The sequence below is a fragment of the Phoca vitulina genome, unplaced genomic scaffold, assembly GCF_004348235.1.
Source record: "Phoca vitulina isolate PV1807 unplaced genomic scaffold, GSC_HSeal_1.0 scaffold20, whole genome shotgun sequence".
Taxonomy (NCBI): Eukaryota; Metazoa; Chordata; class Mammalia; order Carnivora; family Phocidae; genus Phoca; species Phoca vitulina.
In genome coordinates this window covers 21,444,253-21,462,467 of record NW_022589723.1, presented here as the reverse complement: position 1 = coordinate 21,462,467, position 18,215 = coordinate 21,444,253, and the positions used below count along the sequence as shown (strand labels likewise).

Genomic DNA, 18,215 nt, shown 5'->3' with positions numbered 1-18,215 from the left:
CCCTAGACTATCAGAGGGTTAGGCCAACTTGGACTCCAGAAAGAGAGTGTGTTTTTTTTTTTTCCCACCTAAAAAAAAAAAAAAAGGTTTTCAACATTATTTCTGTTTCCAGAAGGAAAAGAGGCTGATCCTCTCAGGAGAGAAGAGCTGCCCCAACAGCAGTCGGTTCAAGCGGCAGAGAGCTACAGCATCATGCAACCGGGCCTGCAAGTGGTCAGCCACTTGGCAGATGGTAGGAGAGGCAAGCCATGCTGCTGTTAGGAGCCAACTAATAAACACATGGCATCCAAAACTATTTTGAGCAAGTACACAAGCAATTAATCATTTGCTAATTAGATTTCTGTAGCAAGAAGTGCACATCCTAGAACAGGTGATGGGGACAAAGTCTAAGAAACTCCTTAAAGGAGAAGAACTAGACAGGGAAGCTTCCCGCAACAATACCAGTCAAGGTTTTATAACGAGTTCCACAGTGAGAGAAGAACTGGCATCAGGACACACTGAGTTCCCTCTCAAGGCCACCGAGCACACCCGCGTTAAGTGCCGGATAAACTTCTCATATCAAAGGGTAAATTCTGTCATTCTCAATAAAATCCTTTTCCGTCTTTATAAAAGCCCCAAGTTAAGGAACCCATGTAGATACTGCCATATACGGGTAACTGGACTGGAAGGAGTTCAGCCTATTATTTTGAGATTCTGGTGCCCAGAGGAGGTCGAGGGTAGCAACTAGCAACTCTACCATAAGTCTGTGTTAATCACGGTTCTTTCTCTTTGGAGGCTCAATGTGACACCCAGACTTGAGTTTAGGTCTTGCTTTCTCCTGATAGTTCATCGATCCCCATGCCAGTCCTGACTGGGCCTGCCGAAAGCTTTTTCTGGTAACAGAGGATGAGGTGAAAGTTGAAAGTAATAAGATCAAAGAAACTGTGCGTAGAAAGGAGACAGAACATCAAAGATGATCAAGAGAGGGAGGGAAGGGGTGTATCAGATTTAAATGCAGGAAAAGAAAGGAGTTAGGGTCCATGCTGTCCCCCTAACAAATTACACTGTTAGAAACTGGACATTCATTTCAGTCATTGAATTGCATTCTCCCTTTAAATTATGTATGAGGAATTTAGCAACTGACCTTGCAAGAGTCATGAGGGTAGAAGGCACCAACACCAGTATTTCTTTCTTCATTACTTTCTCCAGTAAGAAGAGTTCTATGATTTAGCTATACGGTTGTAGCCAAATTTATAATGCGAAACCCACACACTGCAAACCAGCAATTTTACGTGAGATAAAGAATCCATTCTTGTTTGGTGAACAAGCTGCCCCACAACATTTTTGGTTAGTGAGTGGCTTGGCCCACATACCTTCCTTTAAGGACAGGTCTGATTTGTCTTGTTAATATTCAGCTCAGCAGGATATTACTCACATTTGAGTCCAACCCATGGAATAGTGAGGAAATAGAAGTAGCATTAGGAGAAATTTCTGGAAATGTGGCATTTTAAATATAACTTTATCTTTCCATGATTTGTAATCTTTAGAATTCAGTAAAAGGAGACAGAATTTCCCATAAGAAATCAGTGATCTCTTCACGGCTCTTCAAACTGTAAGTGGACTTCCAAAGTCTGAATATGAAACATCTCTAAAATTAAAAAGGGACTCTCCAGCTATGATCCCCAGTTGTTTGTGCTCACCTAATTTAGCAAAAAATTCGAAAATGAGACTCATGCCCTCACATTGCAAAAACCACTAACACACCATAGGGAATGCAGCCTTATTGTATACAACATAGACAGATACTGCAGCAGAAGCAAAGCTCATGAAAGTTCATTTTTGACGTTTTGTACCTTCACACACATCTCCTAGTGCTTCTTGTTTGTAGGATACTAAGTAGCAAGTTCAGTTTCAAAGGACTGAGGCTCTCTTAAGAGAGGGAAATGTACAAATGTCTCCGTGGGGTTAACAGCAACACCACATGTGAAGAAGCCCAGTCTTAAAAGAAGCATTTTCAGCCTTGTACATTTAGAAATAAGAGGGATCTTTGCTTTGTAATCCAACCTCGCTTCACGTACATCTCGTACACTTACCACAATAAGGAACACTGTAACTGAAATCTTAAACAGAAACATTTCTACATTCTAGCTGCCCTTGGGGTTGTTTTAGGGAGGGGTGGGGCTGGGAGAATGCCAGCCCCATGACCTTCCCTCTTGGCACCAACTCCAGTCCCCAAGCCCCTGGACGCTCATGGTGGTTCGTGAAAGACTTTGGCAATAGCAGGAGGCATGTGCACAGCTAATATTTCACTGTCTGCCTGATCCAAACAAGCAAATGAGAATAAGTAAGAAGTGCAATGGTCTTTAGGTTTGGGGGAAACAGCCAGGTAAAGGATAAGATGCTTACTATCACAAACCTCATAAAAGAATCTTTCTCCTTCCTTCTTCTGCTCGGGGAATTGCAAGTCAAAGATGTTGGACAAAGACACGACACATTACAGACACAGCACGCAACACATTGTGACAGAGATTTTTAGATGTGAACAATAAACCACCGATACACCAAAAATTGCTAGCACCACAAAGCACATTTCAGAACAAAAACTTTGATATCAAGTTGACATTGCGCAATATGGTGAAAAAAAAAATCTGGAGTTTGTAGAACTTAACAGATCATTAGCATATATGTATATATTTGTGTATATATGACTATATCTCTATATACACACTACAAAAGGCTACTGACCACCTCCCTCCTCCCATTCACACTTTTCTGTTGTGGTTAATGATCACTTTAGTTATTAATGGAATTTTAAATTATTATCATTTCCTGTTCTTTAGTTAACCCATGTAAAAAACTTGACTGACACTTTGCATAGCAAAGAGATATGCTGCTAATGATCTCTAAGTAGCTATTTGGCAAATGCAGGCATAAAAATATACCCACCTCTTTCCCTCCCATGGATTCAAACATTTTTTCCAGCTGGACCCGCAGTTGCTGAATATTGTTCATCAATATACAGGGCTACAAATAAAGCAAAAAAACAAAACGAAAAGGTGGTGTGAGAATCCTTCATACGATAAATTATTGAATGAGTTTAACCTTAAATGTGATAAGTATACAACTATCACTGAAGTCCTATTATATTTGGCAGATAGAATAATTCTGCTATTTTCATTATACTTTTTAAAAGTTAAGAATGTAAGGAGGAGGGTGCCTGGGTGGCTCAGTTGGTTAAGCGACTGCCTTCGGCTCAGGTCATGATCCTGGAGTCCCTGGATCGAGTCCCGCATCGGGCTCCCTGCTCGGCGGGGAGCCTGCTTCTCCCTCTGACCCTTCCCCCTCTCATGTGCTCTCTCTCTCTCTCTCTCTCATTCTCTCTGTCTCAAATAAAAAAAAAAAAAAAAAGAATGTAAGGAGGAAATATTACCACTTTGGAGAATGCAATTCAATAACATACCCAGACAATAAACCATTGGGGACTTACTACTGATATTTCTTTTATTATTAACATTGAGCCAAATTCTGTTTTTAAAGATTTACTTTAAGAAAAAGTTAACAGTTTAACTTTTCCATTATTCCACCATTTAAAAAACCAAACACCATCTGAATTTTAAAAATCCAAGGGGGAAAAAAGAAAAAAAAAAAAAAGACACCTTTAATAGATTCTCTTTGGCTATAGATAAAGTCCGCACATTGGTATTCAAGGCCCTTAGTTATCTGGCTCCAAACTAGTTTTTCCTTCCCATCTCTGTCTACTGCACTATGAGTAACTTCCCCCTTTAAGCAGCTTATTCCTCCCAAAACACCTGTGCTTTCTAAACTCTGACTTGGCTTGGCATGTGGCCTCGTCACGTGAACCTCGTTGCCTATTTGAGTCATAACCATCATTCCAGGTTTGAGCTTTCTCTTTCCCAGACTATATCCTTGTCACTCACTTGACATTTGTTTTATTTAACTTTACATTTATATTGCTCTTCACTGTCTCACCCACTGACCTTAAATACCCCGTACATGCTGCTATGTCTTCTGCTTTTTCTTACTCCCGGAGTCCTGCACAGAGCCTTCCATAGAACACATGCTTAAAAATGTTTTTTGACTCAGTGTTTCCAAAGAGGCAGAAATAGAATAACACAAAGATGGAAAGCCTTGTGACAGGACTACATGTGGACTTAGAATAATAGGAATTAGTTTATAACTGGAAAATAGAATTGAGAATAGTTATAGAATAATTTAATATTTCTTGCATTCTGATCCAAAAAGCCAGTTGATTTGGGGGAGGAAAACAGTGAAAGAAAAGAAAATGGATATATCTTCCAAGTTTCTGGGAAATGAGCCAATAATGAATTAGGCATAGAAAGGACTTACAGGACATCAGAGAGGGTGTTAGCACTCATCAGTGGAAAGATTTTATTATTGTTTCAACCACATTACTGACCTTTGAAAAACTTTCTACTTGATTCTTAAAGTGACCACATCCTAACTTCGATTTATGAAAACAATTTTAAACTTTGATTCCCTTCCTTTGATTCCGGTCACATAAATATTTTATTTCTCTAACACCGATATCTGAGATTTATATGCCATAGATTCTGTTCAGCAAGCTGAACCACAATATTCCACCAATGATTCTGATCCCCAGCTGTGACTGAGAGCCACTTGATCTGGACTTATCCTTTCCACAGTATGTGTGGTCAAAACTTTCAGGGATTCAGCATCTTGACCCAAAGGCAAAGTGAACCCTCACTAGGGGGTAGGGTCATTGGGATTTTCTTTTTTCTTTCTCTTTATCTCTTTCTTTCTTTTTTCATTGCAGAGGGGAAAGATTTGGCTTGAATGTGACAATCTTACCAGGGAGAAAATGAAGGTCAAAGACTGACCATGACTCTTAATGAGGAACAGGAAGAATACATGTGTAAAAGGTTGTATCACTCTGCTCCCCAAGGGTCTAAGTTAGCTAGGTAGACTCTTCTATGATTATTAGATATTAAGCTTATCTTTTTTGGCACATATAACAGTACTTTAGTACCAGCTGTATAAACAAAAACCAACCTCCAAGCCTTTTTTATATGACCATTTCCAATGGAAAAGAACAACCAAGAAACAAAATGAACTATAGGCTCACTTGGCATGGATTGCTATTGACCCCAGGTAAGGCTACATATAAAAAAAAAAAAAAAAAAGGATGCAGTTATCCAGAGAGAGAGAAAAATAAAATATGAGACTCTTCTCTTTCATTAAGCTTTCTCTGACTTTGAAATGTTGAAATATCAATTTTATTGAATGAATTTATCAAATCATTACTGAGGACTGAATTACACAAATCTACCTTAAACCTAATCTGAAAACAGCTTTTCTTTCTTTTTTTTTTTTTTTAGGTACTGAAAACAAAACAGAAAACACACACAGTAAAGAGAACATTAACCTAATTCAGAAGTATCATTTGTTGATGAGTTTAGTTAGATAAAATAATCTATGTTGAAGTTGTCATCTTTTTATTTATATGTAATTTGGCTTTTCCCCTAAAAATACCATAATGCATTTCATCTGATCTAAATCTGGAACAAAGTTAGGAACCTAAACTACAATGAATATGAAAGTTCTGTTGGGACTAGGGCCATTTCTATATGACCAAAGTGTGTTTCTGAGTTGAAAAAGATTTTTTAAAATATTCAAAATTGGGTAATTCTGATTTATTTGTGTTTCATTGCTATATTTTGGAGTATGAGAAAATGGATTAAAAAACTTGTGATCCATTTTCAATGTAAAACATCACAGCTAGAAAAAAAATTATTCTGTCACAGACATTTTAACTGTCATCTTTAATTCTGACCCGTGGGAAAGCAAATGTTATGCTCATCTCTTAAAGGATATCTCTCTTTAAAAGTTTATAGATCAATCTGCAGATATAATAGGTATATGGCCATAAATATGCTGAGAAAAACAAACTTAATATTCTTGATACTGAGAGAAATAGTTATATGTACACACGCGAATGTACAAAAGAATTTCTTCAATTTATCTCAGCTGAAAGCATAAACCTAAGCGTTAATTGTTATTCTTTCGTGGAAAAGCTGAAATGAGGCTTGGCATTTGAATGATATCATTAAGATATCAGGAACTAGGCGCCTGGGTGGCTCAGTTGGTTAAGCGACTGCCTTCGGCTCAGGTCATGGTCCTGGAGTCCGGGGATCGAGTCCCGCATCGGGCTCCCTGCTCAGTGGGGAGTCTGCTTCTCCCTCTGACCCTCCTTCCTCTCATGCTCTCTGTCTCTCGTTCTCTCTCTCTCAAATAAATAAATAAAATCTTTAAAAAAAAAAAAAAAAAAAAAAGATATCAGGAACTAGGAAAGAAAAGCATTGAGGAAAAGTTCCTGTGCTGTAATATTTGCAAGGGTGTTTTCTTTCTTTATAAATACTTGATTTTAAAAGTATAAAATATATGGAAAAATACAAATAATAATATAATAAACACTGATTTATGATTTGTTTCTCCAATGTTTTAAAAAATAAACTATAGAATGTTAACTCATAATATAGCAAAAAGTCTGCGGGGGTCTTTAAGGTTGATTTTCTTTTCTGAATGACAAGAACTATCCCTGGTAATTCATAGCTACCTTTTTAAAATTTTCAAGTTGGCTATCCTGATATATCAGAATTTTTCCTGAAATTATCTGTCACTGTTTTGATTTTCAACATATTACTTTTCACATGTATTATAAATTTAATTGTAAATATATGCTTTGAGTAAATAAATATTCTATCTTGCCTATTAGAGTATAATCAATGGCAGTTAGAAATCACTGCTGAGATATCTGGGAATTTTAATAAAATTTCTGGGCAGCATATTAATTTAAGGGAAAGAAGTATCTTCTGGGACCCTCAAGAACCATTAAGACTGACTTATATTAATGAGCTGTCAGCAAGAGGAAGAGGTCAATGAGGTTTCAGCGAGAATTCTCTTTTGCCTGATAGTGGGAACTAATTTGTTGAGAAGGAAAAAACTGATTTTCCTCTTTAAAAATCTAGTACTAACTTTTGTAATATATTTTTTCAGTGTTTAAAAAAAATTCCCAACATATTTCTCCTAAAATGACATTTGGCGACTAGGAAAGATTTCACCTTCCACCATAGACTACTCCAAATCACTTTAGTTTATCTTGCTTCTCTTTGTGCCTTTTATTAAGTTGCAATGCTGGTTTGAATTTTATAAAGATTTTCTTAATTATCCAAAAAATAAAAGGCTAAGTTAATGATTTAGAGTAGAAACCAGCATCATTTCTTACACTATCTTTCTCAATTTGAAAACTGAAAGATAAATTGTACTCACTTTGCTACTGGTGTCCAAACTACGCTACAGGTATCAACATAAACAAGTTTTTAATTCCTAGTTCTCAGCTTCAATGTTTTATGATTATGTGGGTTTTTAATTGTTTATGTGAGTCTTGTTCCTTATCGTCATGGAAAACCACAAGTTGGCTGGCACTGAGATGCTCTCAACCTTCCTCTGAATTCTGTACTGTAGCCAGATCAGGATTCCTAGAGAAGTATGCAAACAATTTCTTGAGATCCCTATTCCCTATTACCCTTGAAAACAGAAAGAAAAAAAAATTCTCTTGCTTACTCATTCGTTTAAAAAAAAAAAATGGATCTCAATTGAGGAATACTTGAAAGCAGAAACAGTTTTACTTACCACATTTTCCTTATCGCAATATGAACTGAAGTCACTTGATACAATTGCAGCATACTGAAGCAGTACTTTATTGATAGTCTAGGGGAAAAGCATGAAATGTATCCAGTTAAATGTATCCAGTTATACACATATTAGCCAGCTTAATGCTTATCAGGCAAACTTTTCATGTCTTTTTCAGCTAAGAGAGGGCCAGATGCAGTGATTAAATCTATACCCTTGCCAAAAGAAGGATCTCAAACTATTCTGCTTAAATGACAATTTGTAATATTTCTGAGTACATGTGAAAGATATTCCACGTGAATTCATTAATTCATTCCATTTTAACAATCTGCCCCATCATAAAATTCTTTATTTCTAACTTTACTAAATACTCAGAAGATACATGATTTTGTGGCACCTCCTCTATGCTTGGATACTTACTACCTAATGACCCTAATGCTCTCCCGCCCCCCACCGCCTCCCCGATCAAACTTTTCTTTGACTCCTTCCTCTCGGTTTCCAGTTCCTACACCCCTCTCATCCTTACCACACATACATATACCATGCCCAAATTCTCTGTGGTGGTCATTTTCTCAACCTTCTACAATGTTCCTAAATACCTTATACAATCATAAGTGGTGTCAGAGCATTCCCGTACATGTCCCTTAGTGATGAATATTTTCAGTAATTTTCTACGATAAGGAGGCTTACTAATATCAAAGACCACCTCCGAAGACTTTTGTTGTATTGCACTAATACATTTACCTTTAATTTACTAAATTAGTTATTGGTGCATTATTTTCTAAAAACACTGTCTAATTTTTGCCTTTGTTCTGTCCTCTTCATCCTAATTCCACATTTTCCTTCTCCATTTAATAACTATTTCTGACCTGAAGGATGCCCTCTGTTCCACTAATTATGCAAAATAAGGAAAAACAAACACATTTGTTAGTTAAATTTTATTTCAATTACTTAAAAATATATTGATGTATTTGTATCCTACTAGTTTTACTTACATAGCTTGAATTATCACAAGCCAAATGTGAACATGATTTTCTTAGAAGAGAGAAAGCAACAATAATTGTAGATAAAGATTATCTCTTTTTCACAGAAAAGCAAAGACAAAAAACCTTCTATTTCCTTTTTTGTATAACATATTCATCTGAATTTTCTTTGTGTCTCAAATCAATTCAGGAGACATTCTAAACATCTCTCCTTTAGCTTAACCTCTTAATCGACAAACCTGAATTCACCAAATGTAACTATGAACTTGTTTTATACACATTTAAGATCACAGTGAAAACCTAGAAGTAGGGATAAAATGCAGAAAGAAAATTGATATTTTGTGGCAGTGCAAAGTATCGTGGTAATATGCATCAGTTTAGATAGAAAGTTGGCCTTGGAAAATATAAAATCTTATCAAGCAGAAGACCAGTAAATCTAGGAAAACAGATGGCTGATCAGACTGAAGTATCGTCCAAATGCAGCTGTTCAAATTTGGCTTCAGATATAATGCTGAAAATTACTGTGGGACTTACCTGAAAAGTACTAATTCACTTGTACATATGAGCACGGCTTTCAACTTACAGGTTCTAATGACAGTGTAAACTCTTAAGAATCCTTTCACTATGTGGTAAAAACAAAAACAAAGAAAAGTCTGACTTGAGGAGCCTGTTGTCACTCAGAGATTCTAACTTGCTCCAGAGAAAGTTTCGAGAGGAGAATCCAGACATTCATTTCTGATTATTCTCAAGGTATCCCCCCACAGACCAACACTTGACTCTACAAGAAAACCCTAGTCTGCTGAATTCCCGCTTGGGGACAACTAACTGATACTAGCATCTCACATCCACTAACCTACAAATGCCGATGGTTAGGAAGTCAGGATGAGCTGTGGGTAAGGCCAAGAGCTCAGCCATGTAGGATTTGGTTTAAGGCCTTGTGCCCATAAGAGTTGTGGATACACTGGCTATGAGAACATCCATTTCTTTACTAATGTACAAAGTATGCTTGAATGACAGTGCTCATGTACATTTTAGGGGCAACTTCAAGTTCACTCTGATTTATTCAACAAAGTAAAACCATATCAGACATTATTTCTTTAATACCAATAAACAGTTACTTGAGACATACTGACCTAAGACACATCTCCTGCTGCCTCATAAGCATCACCTAGGAACTTGTGGAAGTTCAAGTTCTCTGGTCCTACATGGGTCTACTGAGTCAGCAATTCTGGTGTGTGTTAAGAAGCCTCCAAAGTAAATCTGATGCAAGTTAAAGTTTGAAAACCACAGCCCTAATGAATGCATAGCAGGGTGGAGGTTAACTCTTCAGAGAGAACCTGTTGATGGAAGGGTTCCATCTAGCTGGCAAAGCCTGGAAGACAGAACTTCTGAGTGTGTGGACTTAGCTAATGATTTCTCTCTGTGGGACTCTTGGGCTTCAGAAATGGGGACAGCACAGAGAGAGAGGCAAGAGTGTAACAGAAGCTATTTGCATCATGTTCTATAATAAAGTATAGTTTATATGAAGAGAGAGTCATGAAGTATAGATGACTCTTTTATGGATGCAGCAAAGAAACTGCCATTCAAAGAGCTCCAGATTAAATACAATGAAATTCAAATAGGATTATGGTGGTGAAGCTAGGGATTGTCTGCATTTAAAAGATCAAGCAGGATGACTAAAATATCTCCCATCCTCAATCTGCTCTCATTAGACTGCGGCTACTAGTGTTACTGAGTGGGACAGCTATCAGTTACTCAGTATGATCTCCTGAGCTAATGCTGTGCTATTAGAATTAGAATCTTGTCAACACCACCAGTAGGTCCGTCTAGGATATGACTCTTGCAATCAGTAAGATAAGAACCCTGGTTCAAAATCCATCTTTTTAGCCCCACCCTATTCATGGGACATTTAGTATTAGAGCAATGCATGGAAGACAAGAAGAGTAGTATCTGTTAAGTGACATTAGAAAGTCACTTCGGTGCTTTCTAGCACTGCATTTTAACACATGCAGCATAAGAAAGAATCCCCCGAGCTGCCTATGTTTGGCCCAGAGGGTAAAAATAAATGTTGAGGTTCTGCTCTCTGACTTACCAATTGGTTTGTGATGACACCAGACTGTGAAGGTAGTATGGCTTAAAAGCATTTCACCCATGCCATTTCTAGCTGGGTGCCTTGTTTGAGTTATCTAAACTTTCTAAGCTTGTTTCGTCATTTGAATAATTAGGAGAAATCACAGTACCTATGTCATGGGGTTATAGTGAAGAATAAGTGAGACAGTATATGTAAAGTGATTAGCACATAGCAATGTTCAATTAATTATCATCAGTACTCTTGAAAATTAGGATTATGTTCCCAAAGAACAAGAAATACGAGTGTCTCATTCACCATTGTATCTCCAGTCCCTGGACACTCAATAAAAAAACAGCCAGATTTGTGGCCAGGACTCAATTAATACTTGTTGGTTTGTTTTTAATAATGAAGATACCGTTACTTCATATTGCTCTTCTTTCATTAAACTACCCATTCTTGTCAAGAGCAGCAGTAAAGCCATAGAACTATCCACGACCTATGTGTACACTTCACCTCTCATCACAGCTATGAAATGTGAAACATTTGTTTAGTATACTGAGTCTTATATATGCCTTAGTAAGAACAAATCATCCCTTCAAGTCCCACTTTACGATGCCAAATCTTCCCAAATGTTTTCAGATATCATTAATTATGTCTCTGAGAGACATAACATTAATATTTTCTGAGAGATGGTTTAAATCAATATAAGTCCCAGGAAGAGAATATGATTTCAATATTCTGATACAAGGATCCCTATTCCAAGAAGGATACAGTTTTCAAGACCAATAGTCCCATCTGATGAAACAAAACAAATTCTAACAGTCTGACGTTACTGTGAAATAGCTAATTATATCAACCACAAAGTCCTATTTGATTTCTTAAAATCATTCCAACAAAATAAAATTATCTTTCAATGAAAATTACCAATTTCTGCTTTCCCAGAAAATGAGGTTTTTTCTTACATTATTTCCTTGCAATAATTATTGGGTAGTTTTGAATTTACATGGATTAAGAATATTTTAGGTATTTAAAAAAAAATTTTATTGTGCCAATAAAAGCTCACATTTCCTCAGTGGCACATGGAGCCTAATTCTTTTCTCCTCGCTTCAAAGAATGCATTTTCCTGTGCAGATTCTAACATATTATACTTTCCTCCAGCCCACTTGCAGTCTGAACGTGGCTGGGTGCGGCTTCACAGATGCAGAAAGGTCAAAAGTACCAAGGAGGGGAGGGTGGTCTGGAGCCCAGCTTTGTCTTGAGCCCTGGTGCCCCTTTCCTCCTGCTCTCTCTGTGCTTCCATGCCTCCACCTTACATAACCTGCTCCCTGACTACTCTGAGGGTGAATTCTAGTTACCTTTCTAATATCGTGCACCATTATAATAGTATGTTACTAAATATATTAACTCTGAGATTATTAAATTCTCCATAGGACCCCGCTTCCACAAGTCCCACAGAGTTCCAAGAATAGCATGTGACACACTTTTTTCAACAGTATCCCTAATGATTCCATTTCATTCTTCTCTTGGCATTCACCCAAAATGCAGCTGCTTGTCAAGAAAAGACTTAACTTTCAGATTTTTTTTTAGAATTCTCCTCCTGCAGAGCTTACTTGCAGGTTTCACCACACTGGGGAAGTTGAAATCAGCTGCTACCAAGAAAGTCCCCTCTGGAGATGATCAAAATAAATGATTTTAGCTCTTATCTTTAAAAGTGGGAGGTTACTTTTATCTTCCTAATTAACATATAAAGACTAGAGTTCAAAGGTTAACAATACTTGATGGTTACTTGATGGTAAACAAATAACGTAATAATACGGTTTAGGCTGATGGTTTACGTACCTAAAAGCCTTCATTGGCTCCTCATTTTCTTTTTCAGCCTTTTGATTTTTTTAAATTATGGCTCCTCATTTTCTGCTAAAGATGTTCGGCCACTTTGCCTGTTCTTCAAGACTCCTTACAAGGAGGACCTAACTGTCCAACTATAATTCCATCAGCTCTCTACTAATCCTATGCTCTCTCTTCTTTGGAATCTCTCAGGAGAGAACCCGAGTCACAGAAAGGTGGAAGGTGACAAAGACTCTCTCCTTGACCAAACTCTGGCCAGGCTACTCCCAGGCCTCTTCTCAACCAGGCCTCAACCTTGACCTCTCAAGACTTGAACAAAACTGGGGTGGCTCAGTTGGTTAAGCCTCTGCCTTCGGCTCAGGTCATGATCCCAGGGTCCTGGGACTGAACCCCACATCAGGCTCCCTGCTCAGCGGGGGGTCTGCTTCTCTCTCTCCCTCTCCCCTGCTTGTGTTCTCTCTCTCTCTCAAATAAATAAATAAATCTTTAGAAAAAATTAAAAAGACTTGAGCAAAACAGTAACAGCTTCTAACAGTTCAGGGCTTCCTCCCTGGAATGATCTCAGATCCCCTTGAAGTGCCTACCTGAGGAAACTAACTACTGTCTTTATAAGAAAAGCCAATTTGGGCATGCAGAGCAACACCAGGGGAACATGTACATGTACAGAGGAAGAACTATGTGAAAATCCAGTAATAAGGCTGCTATCCCTAAGCCAAGGAGAGAAGCCTGAGGAGAAACCAAATCTGCTGATACCTGGATCTCAGACCTCTAGCCTCCAGAACTGCAAAAAAATATTTTTCTACTTTTTAAGCCACCATCCTGTGATATTTAACCATGACAGCCCTAGAAAATTAATACACTAGTTCATGTCACATGGCCTTGATTATTATGGGGAACTTTTTTTAAGATCTGGAGGGCAGGGGCTACATCTTTTATTTCTTCTATTTCCCTTGAAACTTTTGGTAAACTAGTAAGTACTTTGCAAGCCTTCTTAAACTCTTAGAGGAGGAAGAGATCCTAAGCGTATGTAGCCCAGTTAATCACAGTCTGTCAACTAAACTACATTTTATAAAAACAAAATGAACTGGGGATGCCTGGGTGGCTCAGTTGGGTGGACATCTGCCTTTGGCTCAGGTCATGGTCCGAGTCCCACATTGGCTCCCTGCTCAGTGGGAAGCCTGCTTCTCCCTCTGCCTGCCACTCCCCCCTGCTTGTGCTTGTGTGCTCTCTCTCTCTGACAAATAAATAACAAATAAAATCTTTAAAAAAAAAAAAAATGAACTGTTCAGACTCATACTGTAGTTATTGGCTGATTTGAAATCAGAACTCTGTTTTCATGACTCCAAGTCTAATATACTTTCGTTGTAGTACACTGTGTGTTAAGAATACTCACAATTTAAACATGAATTGCCAAGGCTTACTTTCAGCTAAAAAGCACAATATCTGAAATAAATAATTTTGCCACTCTTAGCAAGTCTCTTCAGCTACCAATGACTGAGTCACTAATGTGGATGACAAATAGATTTGTAAAGAATGATAAATCCATTTTAAGAAACAAGAAGGGCAGAAAGAAAGTCAGATGACAAACCTGGAAACCAAATCTATTGGTACTAGAACCAGAAATGAAATTGGAGTACTGGTGTCAGAGAAGACAAACAGCAACATCCGTCAGGTTCTGTGCAAGAAAATAATAACATGCCACAATCCCAGAAAAGAAAGCACTCATTCCTTCCAACCTACCTTTGCAAATCTTCTCATTAAGTGAGATAATGCTTCAGGATTAGGGCATTCCAGTTTCTTAATAATCTCAAAGCTCTGATTAAGCTGAGTGAAGACATCAACCACGGAACAAGAGAAGAGGGCATGATCAGATGTCTGCTGGAACTGAAGGGAGAGAAGGCGAAACCATCCCAATAAGCACATTAGAGGGAGTGTGGAGAGAGGAGAGTCATTCCACATAAATAACTCGATCTCCTGTATCATGTACCTTCATTTCACATGCCTTCTTTTCCCATTTAATAAAATGTTTACCCGTTTCAAAATCATTCATGTCCTTTTCTGGAAAATGTATTAGAACTCATACCAGGGGGGCAGGCTGCTATTAATTGGGATTTCCATTGCTACATTGATGGACTGGTTCTTTTTATTTCTCATTCCCCATAGATATGAGGATGGTTTAGAAAGATATTGTAGCTCAACACTTTTAAGTTGTTCCAGAGAGATCTTGAGGGTGTCTGCTCCCAATCTTGAAATCCTGGGAAGGTTTCAGGACAAGGAAGTTTTGTATAACCCTACTGAACTTGTAGACTCTGACCAATTCAAGAGGTAAAGGAATCTTGGAGCAAAAGGGTGACTTTTTTTTTTTTAATTTAAACAATTCCCTAGGGTTCCTGTCAGCCCTTCAAAGTTGTGTTTTACATTTATTTTGGTCATTAGAGGATTAAAATAAACCTTAATTAATAACAATGAGCCTAACTATTCCCATTATCTTAAAAGTGAGTAGTGTGAATGAATCTTGCCAATAAGCAGTCTTAAAGTAATTTAAACTCACTCCATCTTTTTTGTCTCTTCCTAGTGCTCCATGAAGGAACTCCACTGATACATCTTCATTTTCATCCAGCCACTGCATGACAAAAGGCTCAAACCACCTAAAAAAATTAATAATGTTACATACTATAAAAGATATCATTTACACATAATTAACAGTGAATGCTGCTCTTTTCTTATATGAGACTAATTCAGGACCAAAAATTTCTTTTCATTCCCCTTTTTGCAGTTCTGTTTCCTCAGAGACCTTTAGCTTTACTTCATCAAACACGTTCCTGTTTATTTACTTTCAATGTCTATCTCTTTCTTGGTTCCTCCCATGCTACTTTAAATATGCTTAGTTCCCAATTCCTGCACTACAGTTTCCTTCACAATTCAAAATCCTATAAAATGTAGATCTTATGTGCTGTCCTCTATCATGCCATTCTTTCACTTTTTAGTACTTTACTGATGGGCTTCCTTTCATCCATACCTACTCGTCTCCTGTAACTGATCCTGAGGGCTCACCTCTGGCTTGTTAGGATTTACAATCCACCTGCAGTTGTGTTTTGTGAATGTTCTAAGTTTCAAAGTCCTTTTTTCCATGTGGTGGTACAACTGTACAGCATGCTTTAGTTAGAAGATCATCCCTTCCCCACTGCCTTGAATTGCCATCTTTGGTATGAATCAGGCAATGGCATATATGGGTTTGTCTCCAGACCAGTTCGTCCTACCGGGCTCTCTGTCATGTATTAACACCACACTCTCTTCATTAGTCTTGAGAACTGATAATGCAGCTCTCTAGGGTTTTTTTCTTCCTCTTCAAGACTGCCTTGGCTATTCTTAGCCCTTTGCATTTCTATATTACATTTTTTTTTAAAGATTTTATTTATTTATTTGAGAGAGAGAGAGAGAGAGCACATGAGGGGGGGAGGGTCAGAGGCAGGAGCAGACTCCCTGCCGAGCAGGGAGCCCGATGCGGGACTCGATCCCGGGACTCCAGGATCATGACCTGAGCCGAAGGCAGTCGCTTAACCAACTGAGCCACCCAGGCGCCCCCCTGCTGGAATTTTTATGGGATGCATTAAATCTCTAAGTCAATGGGGGGAGAATTACTATCTTTACAATAATGCATCTTTTTAGGAACACTGACTACTTTATTTTAGTTCATCTTAAATTTCTATTAGTAACATTTTATAGTTGTCTGAGTAGAGGGCTTGCACATCTTTCATCACTATTTGTTTCTCATGGTTTTAATGCTATTTAAATGGTAAGGTTTATATGTAATTTTCTAATTGATTGTGGCTACTATATAGAAATTTAATTAACTTTTATATAGACTTATTATAGTCACTTTTTTTGAGAGAGAGAGAGAGAAAGAGTGTGTGCCAGCATGAGGGAAGGGGAAGCTCAGCGTGGAGCCCTACCCAGGGCTCCATCTCACGACCCTGAGATCATGACCTGAGCCAAAATCAAGAGTCAGACATTTAACCTACTGAGCCACCCAGGAGCTGCTTTTTAAATTCTATTAGTTATCCTATAGTTTTTTTTTTTTTGGATTTTCTAGATGTACTATTATATCATAGACAAATATTGACAGCATCAACATATGCTTTTATAATCATTATACTTTTCTATCCCTTTCTTATCTTATTGTATTGCATAGGACTTTTAGTAAAATGTTAAATAAAGGTGATGTTATCAGTTATCATTCTCATTCTTGATTCCAGGGGGAAGCTTTCAATTTTATCCATAAGCATAATGTTTAGAGAGGGGATCAAGACGGCAGAGTAGGAAGATCTCGAGCTTCTCTTCTCCCACCGACACACCAAAATCTACAATTACATATAGAACTATCTCAGACAATGAAGTGAAGATTAATAGAACAGATCTTATACAACTAAAGATATAAATAAAAAGTCACATGGAAACAGTTAAGACAGGTAGAGAGGTGGTCTGGTCAGGACCAATACCCCAATGCAACCCACAGGTATAGAAGCCTTCCCTGAAGAATAAGGGGTCTGAGACCCACACTGGGCTCCAAAGCCCAAAGAACCTGCACCAGGAAGTTGAGCACCCATATCCAGGAGAGCCAGAGAGCAGCAGAAAATGGAAACTCCACTCTCAGTCACAGTCGGCCACACCAAAAGCCTGGCCCACCTTGGGCCTTGCAACTAGCCATGCCAGAGCCAACACTGTAAACCAGCGCCCTTGCAGCAGTCACAGCCCGGTCCCTCAGCCACACAGGTCAGGGTCAAGCCCCATTCACCAGAATGCCCACAGCAGTTGTAGCAGGGCCTGGCAGACAGCTGTGCCAAGGGACAGCCCCCCACACAAGCAGTTGTGCATGAAAAAAACCAACAACAACCACCTCCAGCCATAACAGGAGGGTGCATATGGCCCACACAGAAGACACCCCTGGGGCACCTGGCAGGTGACCAGGGGAGTTTATGATACTGGGCCCCACAGCACACCTTCTGCATAAAGCTCCTCCTTCAAGACCAGGAGAATTAGCTAATCTACTTAATACATAGAAAGAAACACAAAGAGGCATAATGAGGAGACAGAACAATATGTCAAAAAATATGACAGAAAGAACAAGACGAAACCCCCCAAAAAGAACTAAATGAAATGAAGGTAAGTGACTTACCAGATAAACAGTTCAAAGTAATGGTCATAAAGATGTCTACAGAACTCAGGAGAAGAACGAATAAATACCTTGAGAACTTCAACAAGGATAGAAAATATTAAAAAGAACCAATCAGAACTGAAGCCTACAATAACTGAAATGAAAACTGTACTACAGAAAATCAACAGAACACTAGATGATGCAGAAGAACGGATCAGTGATCTGGAAGACAGGGTAGTGGAAGTCATCCAAACTGAACATCAAAAAGAAAAAGGATTTAAAAATGAGGATCACTGGGGCACCTGGGTGGCCCATTTGGTTAAGCACCCGACTCTTGGTTTCGGCTCAGGTCATGATCTCAGTGTTGTGAGACTGAGCCCCACATCAGGCTCTGTGCTCAGTTTGGAGTCTGCTTGAGGGTTTCTCTCTCCCTCTCCCTCTGCCTCTCCCCCTGCTCATGCTCTCTCTCTAAAATCAATCTTTAAAAATA

The 18,215-nt window shown here is 38.3% G+C and overlaps 1 protein-coding gene across 8 annotated transcripts in view; it reads right to left on the bottom strand.

The window, feature by feature from the left end:
- UNC13C (unc-13 homolog C) overlaps positions 1-18,215 on the bottom strand; it is a 591,291-nt gene that overhangs the window by 103,059 nt on the left and 470,017 nt on the right. For 7 of the 8 annotated variants that reach the window (XM_032417734.1, XM_032417733.1, XM_032417735.1 and 4 more), the window contains 5 exons: positions 15,122-15,218; positions 14,311-14,454; positions 7,672-7,749; positions 2,926-3,003; positions 2,396-2,425 (listed from right to left, as the gene is read on the bottom strand). In XM_032417734.1, coding sequence (XP_032273625.1) covers positions 2,396-2,425; positions 2,926-3,003; positions 7,672-7,749; positions 14,311-14,454; positions 15,122-15,218 — 427 coding nt within the window. The remainder of the gene's footprint in view (positions 1-2,395; positions 2,426-2,925; positions 3,004-7,671; positions 7,750-14,310; positions 14,455-15,121; positions 15,219-18,215) is intronic. The other variant, XM_032417741.1, reaches the window with a different exon arrangement.